This window comes from Chiloscyllium plagiosum, unplaced genomic scaffold (assembly GCF_037043375.1).
Source record: "Chiloscyllium plagiosum isolate Xiang-an unplaced genomic scaffold, Cpla_swu_hap1 HiC_scaffold_3, whole genome shotgun sequence".
Classification (NCBI taxonomy): Eukaryota; Metazoa; Chordata; class Chondrichthyes; order Orectolobiformes; family Hemiscylliidae; genus Chiloscyllium; species Chiloscyllium plagiosum.
In genome coordinates this window covers 156,438,890-156,457,253 of record NW_028270141.1, presented here as the reverse complement: position 1 = coordinate 156,457,253, position 18,364 = coordinate 156,438,890, and the positions used below count along the sequence as shown (strand labels likewise).

Here is an 18,364-nt window from a genome sequence, read left to right as displayed (position 1 = left end):
ATTGTCTTGACTGATGACCCTTTCCCCTCATGAAGGGGAAAGGTGGCTGAAGCCCTACAATTCCTTTCCATAGTTAAAATTTAGAGGCACCAGAAACCACATCTTACAAACACAAATAACTCAATGCACCATCTTGTCACACAACTGAAGCTTTTGCTTTCTCATGGCAAGCGATGTTGGGTCAACTCACCGACAGGACAAATTTCTGGTCGACATACTTTTTTGCTACATTTGGTTGAAAATCAGCACACTCCAAAAACCTCAGGAAAAACTCGTAGACAAGCTGGAAAGAGGAGGGGCAGCAGTTAATATACATCAGCCTTTTAGTTGCTTGAGTGAAATTAAGATTCTCAAATGAATGCTTTTAGAAAAAGAATAACTTGATATATACAAATGATCTTTGCGCTAAATAGCCTTCAGCCTATACAGAAAGTGCCAATTATATTGAGACAAGGCTTTTTCTGACTTGTGCAAGGTTAAGGATTGTCCAGGAACAGAATACTTTCCCATCTCTGCAAATATGAATGACTTAGTGTGGTCCTGCCAGGCAGATTTGGATAAAAAAATTATACTTACTCTAAACCACACGCAAATCTAATGATTATGGTCTAGATTGATCAAGTTGTCAGCTGGCAAAGGAGAGATCACTTGCTCTCCCATCAGTTTGGGTTGCATACGAGCAATGGCACCAGCAATACTGAATAGCAATGTGTAAATATAGAAATTGACAGAAGAAGTATCAATGCTAAAACTCTCATATCAAATGCTACTTTACAGGAATACTTTTACATGTAATGAGCACATTAGCAACTTCCAAATGTCCTCCACTGTTCTGAAGAAACCCACCTCCAATTTTGTTTTATAATGCCACACATCCATGACCTGCAATACTGGACATACCTGGAGATGTGGCCAGGCTGCTTCAAGTGTAGGTTCATCTTCCTCTGGATCAAATTCGGCCCCAGTGGGGTTAGATGATGGTGGTAATGTCCTGAACAGGTTTATTGAAAACTGGAGAGAAAAGCACAGGGAGCAAGGCAAAGGGAAAACACAACATACCAAATTAGCAAATGCTCAATTTGGGCAAGGCCAAATCTTCCACCAGCAAGTTATGGTAAAACCCATTGTCAGATCAGGAACTTGACTAACTTATACAGAATGATTTCTTGGATAGCACCATGATTGTTAGGATTCCTAACATAGCAACAGGAAGGCATAATGCCTGCTTAAATCGTTCTTACATCTTTGAGCAAGCAATAATGTGGGTCCTGCTGATCTCACACAATAAACTCAAAAAAAAGTCAACAATGAAAAAGTTACATTTAATCAATTTATACAAGAGATACTTCACTGACAGCAAACTACACTCAACAGCAGAGTGGCCATCAATGGAAGTGGGCGGCACGGTGGCACAGTGGTTAGCACTGCTGCCTCACAGCACCAGAGACCCGGGTTCAATTCCCGCCTCAGGCTGACTGTGTGGAGTTTGCACGTTCTCCCAGTGTCTGCGTGGGTTTCCTCCAGGTGCTCCGGTTTCCTCCCACAGTCCAAAGATGTGCAGGTCAGGTGAATTGGCCATGCTAAATTGCCCGTAGTGTTAGGTAAGGGGCAAATGTAGGGGTATGGGTGGGTTGCGCTTCGGCGGGGCGGTGTGGACTTGTTGGGCCGAAGGGCCTGTTTCCACACTGTAAGTAATCTAATCTAATCTAATCTAAAACTGAATTAGGCCAAATAAGGGCCACATGATGTCTCAGTGGTTTACACTGCTGCCTCACAGCACCAAGGATCCAGGTTAAATTCCAGCCTTGGGCGACTGTCGGTGTGGAGTTTGCACATTCTCCCCGTGTCTGCGTGGGTTTCCTCCCACAATCCAAAGACGTGCAGGTGAAGTGAATTGGCCATGCTAAATTGCCCATAGTGTTCAGAGACGTGTAGACTAGGGGCATTAGTCTGGGAAAAATGTACAGCAATAGAGTTGGGGAATGAGTCTGGGTGGGATACTCTTCAGAGGGTCAGTGTAGACTTACTGGGCTCAATGGCCTGTTTCCACATTATAGGGCTTCTATGGTAATGAAAGGCTCCATGTGGAGAGATTGATGTTCAGTTACATTAATAATTTAACAACTGTAATTTCTATCTTTAAATTCAAAACCATGAGATTAGCATATTCACTAGTTTGTAGACTCTGAGATGAAAGAGAAATCTGGGTAATATGAAGCAATGGTCCTCATGTAACTCATTTTAAAACTGAATTAAGATATTTAAATTTGCATAATCAGGAAATGAAGCTCATCTTCTAGACATACCTATATAAGAAGTCCCTGTTAAAACGTCAACAATATTTCACCTTTAATGCACTCCCTCTATTTGTTCTCAGCACATAGAAGTCTAGGTGCAGTCTCACTAAGGCCCTGTACAGCTAGAGTAAGATTGTCTTATTCCTATTCTTAAACCCTCTTGCAATACATAACATTTGGCTTCCTAACTTCTGCACCTGTCCACTTACCTTCAACGTCCAGGATGACAGAACACCCTTTATACATTGTTTTCCCATGTAAATAATAGTTTGTCATTCTGTCTCTCATATCAAAAGTAGTCAACTTTATATTTATTGAAATAAAAACCAGAAGAACTATGGATGCCGGAGATCAGAAACAAAAACAGCGGAAAAAAAACTGTGGATGCTGGAGAAGCTCAGCACTCCATTCTAAGGAAGGGACATGGGATCCGAAACTTCAACTCTGATATCTTTCCACAGATGCTGCCAGATCTGCTGAGCCACATCAGTGATTCCAGTTTTTGTTTTGTATTTATCCATATCATTCTGGAACTGCCATGCTTTTCTCCACTCACTCAACTTGTCTAAATTACTCTGAAACTTTCTTTACCACCTCAACATAGTGAGAGTCTATGTTTCATATCATCAGCAAATGAAAACATTAACACTATTCCCTAACACAAAATTGTTCACATGTTGTGAAGTATATGGAGTGTCCTCAGTTCCAAATTTATTCAAGTTTATTACACATATTTAAACTAATTCTCAGCTCTTCAATTCTGGAGGATACAAATGTAATACCACAGGGATCAGTGCTTCATCAACCATATGATCAACAAACCTCCAAGGGCCATAAGATCATAAAATGTAGGAGCACAACTAGGTCATTCAATTGACCTAAGTCTGCTTCACCATTCAGTGAAATCCTGGCTGATCTGGTAATCTTCAACTCCACTTTCCTGCTATTTCCTCTAACATGAACTTAAACGATTAAAAATGTGCCTCCCCCAGTCTTGAAAACACTTAATAGTCAACCTCAAAAATCCTCTGCAGTAAAGAATTCCACACATTCACTACCTTCAGAAGAAATATCTCCTCATCTGGGACTTAAACTTGTTACTCCTTATTGAATTTATGCTCTCTCGACTTGCCACAAGGAGAAACAATTTTTCCTCATCTACCTGTCAAGACTTTTACGAGACTGGCGTGTCACCTCTTTCTTTTAAACCCACAGGAGTACAGACTCAACCAACTAAATCCTCTCATCAGATAGACACTCCATACCCAGGATCAGCCTAGCAAACCTTCTCTGGTTTGCCTCCAATCTCAGAAAATCACAGTACTCCAGTTCAAGAGCAGAAATTGCAGAAGAAACTCAGTGGGTTGGGCAGCATCTGAGAGGAGAAAGCAGAATTAAATGTTTCAAGTCCAGGGATACTTTGTCAGAACATTTCAACATCCACAGTTCTTGGTTTTATGATCATACTCCAGTTGTTGCCTACTAGTACCTTGTATAGTTTTAGCAAAATGTCACTACTTTTATCCCTTTGAAAGAAAGACTTGAAAAGTGTGGAGCCGGAAAAGCATAGCAGGTCAGACAGCGTCCGAGGAGTAGAGGAGTCAACGTTTTGGGCATAAGCCCTTCATCAGTAAATGTGGAGGGGGGAGGGGGGTGGAGAGATAAATAGGGGATGTGGCTGGGCTTGAGAGGGGGCTGGATCTACAAAAGCAATAGTTGGACGCAGGTGGGGGATAATAGTGATAAGTCGGTGGGAAGGGTGGAGCGGATAGATGAAACAGAAGATGGACAGGTAGGACAGGTCAAGAAGGCAGTGCCAAGTCGTAGGACCGTTGGATCCAGGATGAGATGGGGAGAGGGGAGATTTGAAAACTGGTGAAGTCAATGCTGATGCTGAGTGTTGAAGAGTCCCAGGGCAGAGGAGGAGGCATTCTTCTTCCAGTTGTTGGGTGGCTTGGATTTGGTGGTGGCAGCGGCAACCCAGGACTTCAAGGTCTTTGAGAGGAGTGGGAGGGGGAGTTGAAGTGGTCGGCTGGGTTGTTTGGCGTGTGTGTCTGATCACATGGGAGGGGAAAGTGCAGTTCCTGAAATAGGATGCCAATGGAATGCCTTGGGAGTGGAATTGCTCCTCCTGGGCGAGGGGGAGGAATTGGGAGTAAGGGATCGTGTTTTTGCTCGGAAGGGGGGGGGGGGGGGGGAGGAGGTGCAAAAGCCAACATTACATGCCTATTACTCAATGAACCTTGGATGCTTGTGATTCTTGGAAAGCAACTCCAACTTCCCATTGTTCAGTAGTTTTCTGCAGCGTTTCCCTGTTCAAACTGACCTGAGTCCAAAGCCCCATATTTTCCAACATTATATTCATCTGCCAGATTTTAACTCTCTAACGCATCTATACCCTGCCTTCCCACCCATTTGAATGTAATCTGCAAATTTGGCTAGAGTACATTAGATTTCCTTATTCAAATCATTAATATTTATTGTAATTAATTGTGACCCCACTATTGATCCCTGTGGCACACTAGTTACAGGTTACCATCCTGAAAATGTCCCCCTTACCCCAACTCTCCTGTATTGGTTTGTTGATCCTCCAAACAGGTTAGTATATTACCTCCAATAACATGGTCTCTTAAAGTTATTTGATAGCCTTATGTATGGTACCTTCTCAAATGTCTTTTGGAAATCAAAATATATAACATCTACTGCTTCCCCTTTATCTATCTTGCTTGTTACCTTTCTAAGAGTTCAAACAAATTTGTTCGGCATGATTTCCCTTCACGAAGTCATGCTGACTCTGCTTGATCATATTCTGCATTTAAAAGTGCTTTGCTATTATATCTTTTATTACAGACAAACATTTTCCCAATGATTAGCATTAAGTTAATTGGCCTATTGTTACGTATTCTTTTCTCTTCTTCCTTTTTTTACATAAAATGTGTTACATTGACAGTTTCTGAAATCCTCTGGGTGCTTTCCAGAATCTAAGGAGTCCTAGAAGATTACTCCCAGGGCATTCACTCCCTTTGTATCCACTTGGTTTACCATCAGAGGATCCAATCCCATCAGATCGAGAAGACTTTTCAGTCTTTAGCCCTATTACTTTCTCTTTGGGGAGTGATTTGGTGTATTTTCTATTCTCCTTTATTATCTAGTAACTTTGGAAAGCCATCTGTCTCCAAGCAATTAGATAAAGCCTCTCCCATTTCCTGGCTCCATTCTCTAAAGGACTATGTTCGCTTTGGCTTCTCTTGCTTTTTATGTACTTAGATCTTGCTATCAGTCTTCATATTTCTCACGAGTTTCCTCTCAGAGTTGATCTTCTCTTTCCATTATATTTTTCCTTGCTGACTGTTGGTTTTTAGAACTTTCCCAGCCTTCAGGCTTACTACTCATTTTTTCCACATTTATGTCTTTTCTTTCAATTTAATGCTGTCCTTAACTTCTCTGGTTGACCGAGATGGGTTATCTCCTTCCTAGAATCCTTTTTTCTCACTTGGATACATCTTTGTTGTAAGCCATGAACCATCTTTTTAAAATGTCTGCCATTGTTCTAAACATAGAACATTACAGCGCAGTACAGGCCCTCGATCTTGCCCTGTCATACTAATCCGAAGCCCAACCCACTACACTGCCCCGGCCGACAAAAAAAACTAGATTACACCTCCTCCCACCCTGCCCCCTTTAAAAACGCCATCCCATATTCCCAATTCCTTTGCCTTTGCCACATCTGCTCCCAGGAGGACCAATTCCAATACCGAACAACCCAGATGGCCTCCTTCTTCAAAGACCGCAATTTCCCCTCAGACGTGGTTGACGATGCTCTCCACCGCATCACCTCCACTTCCCGCTCCTCCACCCTTGAACCCCGCCACTCCAATCGCCACCAGGACAGAACCCCACTGGTCCTCACCTACCACCCCACCAACCTCCAGATACATCTTTTCATCCTTTGTCATTTTCGCCACCTCCAAACAGACCCCACCACCAAGGATATATTTCCCTCCCCACCCCTATCAGCGTTCCGGAAAAACCACTCCCTCCGCGACTCCCTCATCAGATCCACACCCCCCACCAACCCAACCTCCACTCCCGGCACCTTCCCCTGCAACCGCAAGAAATACAAAACTTGCGCCCACACCTCCCCCCAAGGCCCCAAGGGATCCTTCCATATCCATTCACAAATTCACCTGCACCTCCACACACATCATTTACTGCATCTGCTGCACCTGATGTGGCCTCCTATACATTGGGGAGACAGGCTGCCTACTTGCAGAACGTTTCAGAGAACACCTCTGGGACACCTGGACCAACCAACCCAACCGCCCGTGGCTGAACACTAACTCCCCCTCCCACTCCGCCAAGGACCTGCAGGTCCATGGCCTCCTCCATCGCCAGACCATGACAACACGACAACTGGAGGAAGAGCGCCTCATCTTCCGCCTAGGAACCCTCCAACCACAAGGGATGAATGCAGATTTCCCCACCTTTTCTCAGTCCCAACTCTCAGACTCAGCACCGCCTTCTTGACCTGCAATCTTCTTCCCGACCTCTCCCCCACACCCCCTCTCTGGCCTATCATGCTCACCTTAACCTCCTTCCACCTATCGTATTCCCAGCGCCACTCCCCCAAGTCCCTCCTCCCTACCTTTTATCTTAGCCTGCTTCGCACATCCTCCTCATTCCTGAAGAAGGGCTTATGCCCGAAACATCGATTCTCCTGTTCCTTTGATGCTGCCTGACCTGCTGCGCTTTTCCAGCAACACATTTTTAAATTTGATCTCCAGCATTTGCAGTCCTCACTTTCTCCCACCTACACTATTCCATGTACGTCCATATGCCTGTCCAATGACGGCTTAAATGCACTTAAACTTGGCGAATCTACTACTGGTGCAGGCTAAGTATTCCATACCCTTACTACTCTCTGAGTAAACAAACTATCTCTGACATCTGTCTTATACCTATCTCCCCTCACTTCAAAAGGTGTGTCCCCTCGTGTTGCCGACCCCACACTTGGAAAAAGGCTCTCCCTGTCCACCCTATCTAACCCTCTGATTATCTTGTATGTCTCTATTAAGTCACCTCTCAACATTCTTCTCTCTAACGAGAACAGCCTCAAGGCCCTCAGTCTTTCCACCTCAGACATTCCTTCCATACCAGGCAACATCCTAGTAAATCTCCTCCGCACCCTTTCCAAAGCTTCCATATCCTTCTTATAATGCGGTGACCAGAACTGTACACAATACTCCAAGTGTGGCCGTACCAGAGCTCTGTACAGCTGCAGCATAACCTCCTGGTTCCGGAACTCAATCCCTCTATTAATAAAGGCCAAAACACTGTATGCCTTCTTAACAACCCGGTCAACCTGGGTGGCAACTTTCAGGGATCTGTGTACATGAACACCGAGATCTCTCTGCTCATCTGCACTCTCAAGAATCCTACCATGAGCCCAGTACTTTGCATTCCGATTATTCCGGCCAAAGTGTATCACCTCACTTGTCCACATTAAACTCCATTTTCCACCTCTCAGCCCAGCTCTGCATTCTATCTATGTCTCTCTGCAACCTACTTCATCCTTTATCACTATCCACAACTCCATCGACCCTAGTGTCGTCCGCAAATTTACTAACCTATCCTTCTAAGCCCTCATCCAGGTCATTTATAAAAATGACGAACAGCAGTGGACCCAACACCGACCCTTGTGGTACGCCGCTAGTAACTGGACACCAAGATGGACATGTTCCATCAACTACAACCCTCTGTTTCCTTTCAGCAAGCCAATTACTGATCCAAACTGTTATGTCGCCCACAATCCCATTCATCTGCTTTTTGTACAATAGCCTACTGTGGGGAATCTTATCGAACACCTTGCTGAAATCCATATACACCACATCAACCGGTTTACTCTCATCTATCTGCTTGGTCACTTTGTCAAAAAACTCAATAAGATTCGTTAGGCACAACCTACCCTTCACAAAACCGTGCTGACTGTCCCTGATCAGATTATTCTTTTCTCGATGTTTATAAATCCTATCTCTTATAACCTTTTCCAACACTTTACCAACAACTGAAGTGAGACTCACTGGTCTGTAATTACCAAGGTTGTCTCTAATACCCTTTTTGAACAAGGGAACCACATTTGCTATCCTCCAATCCTCCGGCACTATTCCTGTAGACAATGATTGATTTGAAGATCAATGCCAAAGGCCCGGCAATTGATCCGAGGATAGATCCCATCCAGCTCAGGGGACTTTTCTATTTTCACACACTGCAGTATTTCGAATACCTCTTCCTTGTGAATGTCAATCTCTTCTAGTCTAGATGCAAGTATCTCTGTACCTTCCTCGCCAACATTTTCATTTTCTATAGTGAACACTGTCAAAAAATATTTATTTAGTGCTTCCCCTATCTCCTCTGACTCCACACACAACTTCCCACTATTATCCTTGATTGGCCCTAATTTAACTCTCGTCATGCTTTTATTCCTGACATACCTATGGAAAGCCTTAGGGTTAACCTTGATCCTATCCGCCAACAACTTCTCATGTCCCCTCCTGGCTCTTGAGCTCTCTTTTTAGGTCTTTCCTGACTTCCTTGTAACCCTCAAGCGCCCTGAGTTTTCACATTTTGTCCTAACATATGCCTTCGTCTTCTTCTTGACCAGGGATTCCACTTCCTTAGTAAACCACAGCTCACGCGTTCTCCATCTTCCTCCTTGCCTGACAGGTACATACTTATCTAGGACACACAGGAACTTTTCCTTGAATAAGCTCCACATTTTTAATGTGTTCATCCCTGCAGTTTCCTTCCCCATTCTACACTTCCTAAATCTTTCCTAATTGCATCGTAATTTCCCTTCCCCCAGCTGTAACTCTTGCTCGGTGGAGTACACCTGTCCCTTTCCATCATTAAAGTAAACCTGACAGAATTGTGATCGCTGTCGCCAAAGTGCTCACCTATTTCCAAATCTAACACCTGGCCAGGCTCGTTACCCAGTACCAAATCTAAAGTAGCTTCGCCCCTTGTAGACCTGTCTACATACTGTGTTAGGAAGCCCTCCTGCACACACTGGACAAAAACTGACCCATCTGTAGTACTCGTACTGTAGTGATCCCCGTCAATATTTGGAAAGTTGAAGTCCCCCATGACAACTACCCTGCCTCTCTCACTCCTATCGAGAATCATCTTTGCTATCCTTTCCTCTACATCTCTGGGACTATTCGGAGGCCTATACAAAACTCCCAGCACTATGACTTCTTTCCTGTTTCTAACCTCAGCCCATACTACTTCAGTTAACGAGTCCCCAAACATCCTTTCTACAACTGTAATATTGTCCCTGATCAACAGTGCCACACCTCCCCCTCTTTTACCATCTTCTCTGTTCTTACTTAAACATCTGAATCCCGGAACCTGCAGCAGCCATTCCTATCCTGGCTCTATCCATGTCTCCGTAATGGCCACAACATCGAAGTCCCAGGTACCAACGCACGCTGCTAGTTCATCGTCTTTATTTCGGATGCTCCTTGCGTTGAAGTACACACACTTCAATCTAGGTTCTCGCTTGCCAGTGTCAGATACGTGATTTGGGAACTCCTTACTCTCATCTTCTTCTGTACCTGCTCTACAATTTTGGTTCCCACCCCCCTACTGAATTAGTTTAAATCCACCTTAATAGCTTTAGAGAATTTCCCACCCAGGATATTGGTACCCCTCTGGTTTAGGTGAAGACCATCCTGCTTGTAGAGATCCCACCTACCCCAGAAAGAGCTCCAATTATCCAAAAACCAGAAACTCTCCCTCCTGCACCATCCCTGTTAGCCACATGTTAGACTTCTTTCTCTCCCTCTTCCTCACCTCACTAGCATGTGGCATGGGCAGCAAACCAGAGAAAACAACTCTGTTTGTCCTAGCTCTAAGCTTCCATCCTAGCTCCCTGAATTTCTGCCTCAAGTCCCCATCTCTCTTCCGACCTATGTCGCTGGTGCCAATGTGGACCACGACTTGGGGCTGCTCTCCCTCAGCCCGAAGGATCCTAAAAGCACGATCAGAGACATCATGGACCCTGGCACCCAGGAGGCAACACACCAACCATGAGTCTCTCTCGTCCCCACAGAACCTCCTATCTGTCCCCCTAACTATCGAGTCCCCAGTGACTACTGCTCTGGTCCTCTTCCCCCTTCCTTTCTGAGCAGGAGTCCCACTGCTTTCCCCTGGTAAGTCATCCCCCCAAAAGTATCCAAAACGGTATACTTATTGTTGAGGGGAATGGCTACAGGGGATCCCTGCACTGCCTGCCGGTTCCCTTTCTGTCCCCTAACTGTCACCCATCTATCTTTTTCTTTTATCTGGGGAGTGACTACCTCTCTGTTAGTCCTGTCAATAATCCCCTCTGCCTCCTTGGGAATCTATAGTTTTACACAAAGACACGAGGAAAAAAAAACCTCAGTGAACCTCAGTCAGACCTGCAGTATATAACACTTTTTCTGAAACAGCATAACTTTCTAATCTAAAAATTAGTTTAAAGAAAAGTGAAGTCCTGCATCAGCCTGGAACTTAGCACCCATATCAGGAGAAACAAGCATCCTTATGGAGAGAAACATCCCAAATACTACAAAGCATACAGTAAACATGATCTCATTTGATACCAATATAGACAAGAAAGCAGACAATAAGCTTTCAAAAGCAAATAGGGCCTTTGGCAGTGTCAACAAGTGTGGAGCAATCACAAGCTTAGCGTATACCCCAAACTCAAAATAAACAAAATTGTAGTCCCTGCCACCCTACTGCATGGCTCTGAATAATAGGATGCCTTAAAAAGTGCATTGTTCAGTATTGTATCCACAAACATCAATCAGCCAATACAAATAATATCAAGGTCATCCTCCTGCAAAGCTAGCAAGATTGGGCAGATCATTTTGCCATAACAGGTGATAGTAATCTACCAAAACCATGTTGTATGGAGAGCTGGTCACTGATACATGGTACGGATGGCTTTGTACAAATGTTTCAAGGACCCACTGTCTGTCAAATATTCAGTGGGAAGCACAGGCCATTGATCATCATGCCTGGAGATGCTACACAAGTGTTTTTTTTAAGAAGAATACATGCACAGGATGTGGACATCACTGGCTAGGCCAATATTTGTCTGTTCCTAGTCACCCTTAAGATGTTGCTGAGCTGTCTTTTTCAACTGCTGCAATCCAGGTGTTGTATGTAGATTCATGATGGCAGTGGGGAGGGAATTCTTGGATTTTGACCCAATGACACTGAAGGAAAAGTGATGTGTTTGTGAGTCAGGATGGTGATTGGCTTGGAGGGGAACTTGGAGGTGGTGGTGTTCCCACATATTGCTACCCTTATCCTTCAAGATGGTCATGGCTATGGGTTTCGAAGGTGCTGTCTAATGGAGCCCTATTGCATTACTGCTATTACTGAGCATGTGTAGTGCAGAACCTGAATGTCTGTTGATATGGTGCCAATCAAGCGTGCTGCTTTGTCTTGGATGGTGTCATGGTAGAGTGTTGGAACTGCACTCATTTAAATAAGTCAGGAATTTCCATCATACTCCTGACTTGTAGATGGTGGACAGGCTTTGGAATTGAGGAGCTAAGTTATTTGCCGCAATATTCCAAACCTCTAACTGGTTCTTTTAGCCCTATATTTATGTGGTGAGTTCAGTTGAGGGTCTGGTCAATGATGATTCCCAGGATGTAAAGATATGGGGATTCAGGTGAATGTAATGCCATTGAATGTCAAGGGACAATAGTTAGATTCTCTCTTGTCGGAGACGGTCATTGCCTGGCACTTGGGACATGAATGTCACTTCCCACTGTCAGCCCAAAGCTGAACATTGTTCAGCTTTTGCTGAATCTGGGCATGGATTACTTCATTATCTGAGGAGTCATGAATGGTGCTGAACATTGTGCAATCATCTGACCTTATGATGTAGGGAAGGCCACTGATGCAGGAAGTCAAACATCACACAACACCAGGTTTTATTGGGTTTACATGAAAACTCTAGTTCTCAGAGCACTATTCTGAGAGAGAGGAAGATCTTAGACACAACTTAGAAGGAAAAGATCAAAGGGTTATACAACTCACTTAAAGAAATGAACACACCTAAGATGGGTCTTAAATCTTTAATCAGTGAGAATGGAGGTGCAAGTTTCGATTGATTAATATGCAAATCCCTAAATAAAGGAGCAGCAGTCCTAAAAGTAGTGTTTTCAAATAAACCCATTGGACAAGAACCTAGTGTCTTTTGATTTTTGACCTTGTCTAACCCAGTCCAATACCAGCACCTCCACATCACTGATGAAATAGTTGAACATAATTGTTCCAGGGATGCGACATTGAGTAATTCCATAGGAAAGCTTATAGATCTCCAACCATTTTCGTAAGAGCGAGGTATGATTCCAACCAGCAGAATTTCCCTCCGATTCCAGCTTTGTTGGCACTCCTTGATGCCACATATGGTCAAATGAAGTCTTGATATCAAGCGCTGTCACTCTCACCTCACCTCTGCAGTCAGAGTTATACAGCACGGAAATATACCTCTCAGTCCAACTCACCCATGGTGACAAGATATCCTAAATTAATCTAATCCTCCTTATCAGCATTTGGCCCATACCTCTCTAAACCTTTCCTATTGCACCACCCTGTGCGTGAAAAGTTGCCCCTTAGGTCTCTTTTATATCTTTCCCCTATCACCTTAAGCCGATGCCCTCTAGTTTTGGACTCCCCGATCCCAAGGAAAAGATTTTGGTTATTTACCCTATACATACCTTATCATAATTTTATAAACCTCTATAAAGGCCAACTGTCAGATCTGAAATTCAGATTTTTTGTGCCTATCTAGACGAAGGCTATAAGTGGGATAATTAAAGGAATTAATCGGCCCTGGTGGGGCTCAAACTGAATCTGAATAAACTGAAGTGTATTGCAAAACTGTTGCTTGATGGCACCGATGATACCTTCCATCACTGTAATGATGATCGAGAATAGACCAATGACAATTGGCTCCATTGGATCTGTCCAGCATTGTGTATATAGGTCATACCTGGGCAATTTTCCATTTGATGAGTTAGATACCAAAGTTGTATGTATCATGGAAAAGTTTGGCTGGGGGCGCATCAAACCTTGGACCACAATCAGCGCAACAATGTTGCCAGGGCCTGAAACCATGACATTATCTTACACCTCGAACCATTTCTCGATATCATGTGAAGTAGTTGAGATTGGACTCAGGATATTCTGCTGCAGACCTCTGGAAGAGGCCAAGATGGATCATCCATTCAACACTATTTGCAAATTGTTGCACATGCTTCCGCCTTAACTTCTGCACTCATGTGCTGAGCTCTCCAATTATTGAGGATGGGGATATTTGTGATGTCTCCACCTCCAATGAGATGCTCAATTGTTCCTTGGATGCTGCCTGACCGGCTGTGCTTTTCCAGCACCACACTCTTGCCATTCAGAGAAGGACCCATTTATCCTAACCCTCTGACTGACTGATAGGAAGCAATGCTCTACCTAAACCCCTGGGATCTAATCTTCAGGATCAGTCTTTTATGTTATGTTTTCTTAGTTCTTGACCAAACCAAGGTTGATACCCTAGCATGATGGGAGTGGCTGAGTGGAGGGTATGCTAGGCCATGAGGTTGGAACATGATTTTGCTGCTGATGGCCCAAGGCACCATATGAAGGTCCAGTCATGAGTTGCTAGATCTGTTCAAAGTCTGGCTCATTTAACATGGTAAGTGTACCACACAACAGGGTGCCATGTGTTCTCAATGTGATGGCCAGACTTAGTCTCCATGAAGACTGCGTGGTGGTTAATATGACCTGTCATGGACAGGTGCATCTTTAACAGAGAGAATGAGGTCAAGCATTTTTTCCCCTCTTGTTGGTCCCCTCACCACCTCTCATTGATCCAATCTAGCAGCTGTGTCCTTTAGGATCCAGCCAGCTCAATCAGTGGCGCTACTACCAAGTCATTCTTGGTGGTAGACATTGAAGTCTGCTTGGCATTGTCAGTTATTCTTCCAAATGTTATGATCTGGAGATGCTGGTGTTGTTCAACATGAAGAAGTGGCGATTCATCAGCTGGGGAGGGGTGAGGAGGTACATGGTAATCAGTATGTGGGCTTCCTCGCCCACGTGTGATCATGCCATAAGATGCAGAGTCAATATTGAGGATTCCTTGGGTAGTTGCCTTTCATCTATAACAATGTGTCACCACGTTGGATGGGTCTGTCCTGCTTATGGGACAGGACATTTCTAGGAATAGCGATAGTGTTGTCAGGGACATTTTATGCAAGGTATGATTTACTGAGGATGACTGTATCAGGCCGTTGTGACAGGTCTCCCAATTTTGCCACTAGCCCCCCCCTTACTATAAGGAGGGCTTTGCAGGGTCAACAGGGCTGTTTGCCATTGTCATGGTCATTTCCAGTACCTCAGTTGGTGCCAGGTGGACAATTCTGTTCCATTGCTGTTTTCCTTTCCAGTAGGTGATAAAAACGAATGGCTTTCAGAAGCCAGTTAAAAGGTCAACCAAATTGCTGTAGATCTAGTCATATGCAGGTCAAACCAGATAAAGCTTCCCTCCCTAGTGAATATGATTACTCTGAAACTATTGTATGGTTCAATCAATGAACTCCAAAGTCCAGATTTTTGTTGAAATGAAATCCCCTTTACTTTAAGAGGATTTGAACCTCAGTCTCTAGATTACTAATTCAGAGACAACACGACAAGGCAATCAATCTCCAAAATATACTACAGTGACTTTGAAGATGAAGCAAAGGAGATAGCATGGAAAAGAAAGAGAAAGATTCACTTGTCCCCCGCAACAACTATGTATTTATCTGTATTTGCTGTGGGAGAGCCGGCCAGTCTCAGATAAGCACAAATAAAAAATTTTTAGGAAAGTTGTAAAGAAATGTCAAGGGGTGACCAGATATTTATGAAATGGAGTTAGATTAACTACCCTAAGTTATTTTTGAAGACATTTGGCAACCTCTGAGCAGCTGTAGTTTTGACGTTTCCAAAACCATGGCTTAGCAAAGCTAGTTGGAATTGGCCAATAGGTGTTCTGATTCTTTTTCTCATTTAAGCTTTACAAGCAGTTAAAAAAGCCATAATTGTTACCTAGCCAAGTAGCAGGACAGCCAAAAGAGGCTTGGGAGATCCCAAACTAGTTTACAACCAGTTATTTACTTTTGGAATTATTGTTGTTAATGTAGGAAACGTCAGTCAGTCAATTTGTACTCAGCAAGATCTCAGAACCAAATCAAAAAGTACTAACTGGATTTTTTTTGTGATATTGCTTGAAGAACCAATATTGATGCCCTGATCTTCAAAAAGTGCTATGGATCTAAACATCTACTCAAGACTTGGATAATGTTCCACCAAAAGGATGGTTCTCGAGGATGCAGAACTCCCTCAGCAATGCACTAAAGTGCCAGTTTAGATGACAACCTTGTGGTGGTGGCGAGGAATTTAAAATTCAACCAACTAGCAGGAATGCTGTCATTGAGGATTAGTTAACAACTGAAACATCAATAACAGCCTAAAAAAAACCTAATCTGTTCTCTCTACAATGTATACACAACAGACATCTGCAAACTGGCATACCATAATAACAGCCTCAGGGTAAATAGCTTCTGTAATGACATCCCGGTTGTGTGTGATGTACTCCACCATCTCGTTCAAACCTGCTCGCTTCACCTCTTTGTATTTGAGGTCACTGAGGGGGTCAGAGACAAAATCGAAGAGGACGCAGCATTGTCGTAACTTTTGAACAAACAAATCTTCTCTCTCATGAGTCTGTGCATCTAGAAAGAAAATACATAACTGTTTAAATAATTTTGCACTTATCTGGCATAATCAATGAAAAGCATTCATCATCTGCTCAGAACACTTGCCTCCAAAATGATTCCAAATGTAGTCACTAAAGTTTCATTGAAGTGTAATGGCAGCACATGACATCTTCACATATGTACCTAAATGATTTGAAAAACATCCACACCTGTACAAAATAGCTTCATTAAAAAATGTAGACCTACACATCCAATAAGTTAGAAAACATGAATGATCGTGCACCTATATGCATAAAGTATGAATGTACATCAAGAACAAATTGAAAAAGAAAAATTGAAAATCCAGAGATAATTTGAGAATATCCTTCTAAACTCAGTTAAAAGAGAGGGGTAACACTTTAAGATATAATGTGAAGCATCAGCGTTGATCGGTCTGTCACCACAAGTGGAAGTGAATTACATATAATAAATAAATGTCACATCACATAAAGCCACAGTGAACTTAACCAATCGTTCGCATTTGCTGTCAAAGCTCAAAAGTGATCTTGAGGTTATTTTAAGGAAAATGGAGTTTGTTAACAAGCTGCACCTGATATGACTTAATGACTTTACCAAAATGATCTAGGCCCCTCCCTATCCCTGGACCAAAACACAGAGGTTCACGTTGAGCCAAAGTTGTGTAATGACATCTCAGAACAGGCTGATAAGAAAAATAGCTTAAAGTGACCTAGGGCCCTTTCGTGGCAGTGGTATGGTCCCTATGCCTGGATTGGAAGGCCCAAATTCAAGTCCCAACTGGGCTGGAAGTATAGCTCATGATGTCTAAACATGTTCACTTATTTCCTGGGGACCCTCTTGTGCTACAAAGGTAGTATCCCTAGGCCACTATTCAAACAGTGTGCGCAATTCTGGCCTCCCTCCTAGAGGAAGGATGTTACATAGAATATGGAACATTAAAGCACAACACAGGCCCTTCAGCCCTCGATGTTGCGCTGACCTGTGGAACCAATCTGAAGTCCATCTAACCTAAACTATTTCCATGTTGTGAAACTTGAAAGGGTTCAGAAAAGATTTACAAGAATGTTGCCAGGGTTGGAGGGTTTGAGCTACAGAGGGAGGCTGAATAGGCTGGGACTGTTTTTCCTGTTGAAGGTTGGAGTGTTGAAGGCTGAGGGGTGACCTTATAGAGATTTATAACATCATGAGGGGCATGGATAGGGTAAATAGACAATGTCTTTTCCATGGGGTGGGGGAGTGCAGAACGAGAGGGCATAGGTTTAAATTGAAAGGGAAAAGATTTAAAAGGAGCCGAAGGGGCAACCTTTTTAGAAATAGAGTGGCACGTGTATGGAATGAGCTGCCAGAGGAAATGGAGGAGGCTGGTACAATTACAATATTTAAAAGGCATCTGATTAGGAAGGGTTTAGAAGGATATGGGCCAAGTGGTGGCAAATGGGACTAGACTAATTTAGGATATCTGGTAAGCATGGATGAGTTAGACCAAAGAGTCTGTTTCTGTGCTGTACATCTCTATGACTCCAAGATACCTGAACTCAAGTTCCACCTACTCCTGAAGTCTGCAATTCCATCTCTGTACAGGTTGATCAGGAAAAAAAAAGTTGATACGATTTACTATTGTCGGCTGTTGTGGTGCTGTAGTAGTATCTTGACCATTAGGCCAGGAGCCTGGTTCTAAGTTTGACCTGCTCCAGAGGTGTGCAGTAACATCTCTAACCAGGTGAATTAGAATAATATCTTAACACTACCTACTTGGGTGCATGCATTTTCCATATTAGGAATGAGGAACAACATAGAAGAAACAATTACAAAACAGAATATTTAGTAACCTAAGGAACATTTATAAGGATGTGAACACATTGGAGGGAGTGCAGAAGAGATTTGGGAGAATGTTCTCAGCAATTAGAAACTTTAGTTATGATGACTGATTAAAGCCATTGGGATGATTTTCTTCAGAGAGTAGATGACTAAGAAGTGATTTAATAGAAGGGAGAATGGTTTTGGCAGTTTCTGGGATTTAGATGTTTTAGTAAGAACAGAGAAGATGGTAAGAGAGGGGAAGGTGTGGCATTATTAGTCAAGGACAGTATCATGGTGGCAGAAAGGATATTTGAGGACTTGTCGAAAAAGGCTGAGTTAGAAACAGGAAAGAAGAGGCCACCCTGTTAGCGTTTTCTATCAGCCTCCGAATAGTTGCAGAGATGTAGGGGAAAGGATAGCAAAGACGATTCT

General features: G+C 43.3%; 1 protein-coding gene across 1 annotated transcript in view; it reads right to left on the bottom strand.

Moving 5' to 3' along the window:
- ppp2r5d (protein phosphatase 2, regulatory subunit B', delta) overlaps positions 1 to 18,364 on the bottom strand; it is a 149,680-nt gene that overhangs the window by 67,541 nt on the left and 63,775 nt on the right. Inside the window, exons 4-6 of the mRNA XM_043687399.2 lie at positions 15,930 to 16,129; positions 901 to 1,011; positions 191 to 283 (exon numbers count right to left, since the gene is read on the bottom strand). Coding sequence (XP_043543334.1) covers positions 191 to 283; positions 901 to 1,011; positions 15,930 to 16,129 — 404 coding nt within the window. The remainder of the gene's footprint in view (positions 1 to 190; positions 284 to 900; positions 1,012 to 15,929; positions 16,130 to 18,364) is intronic.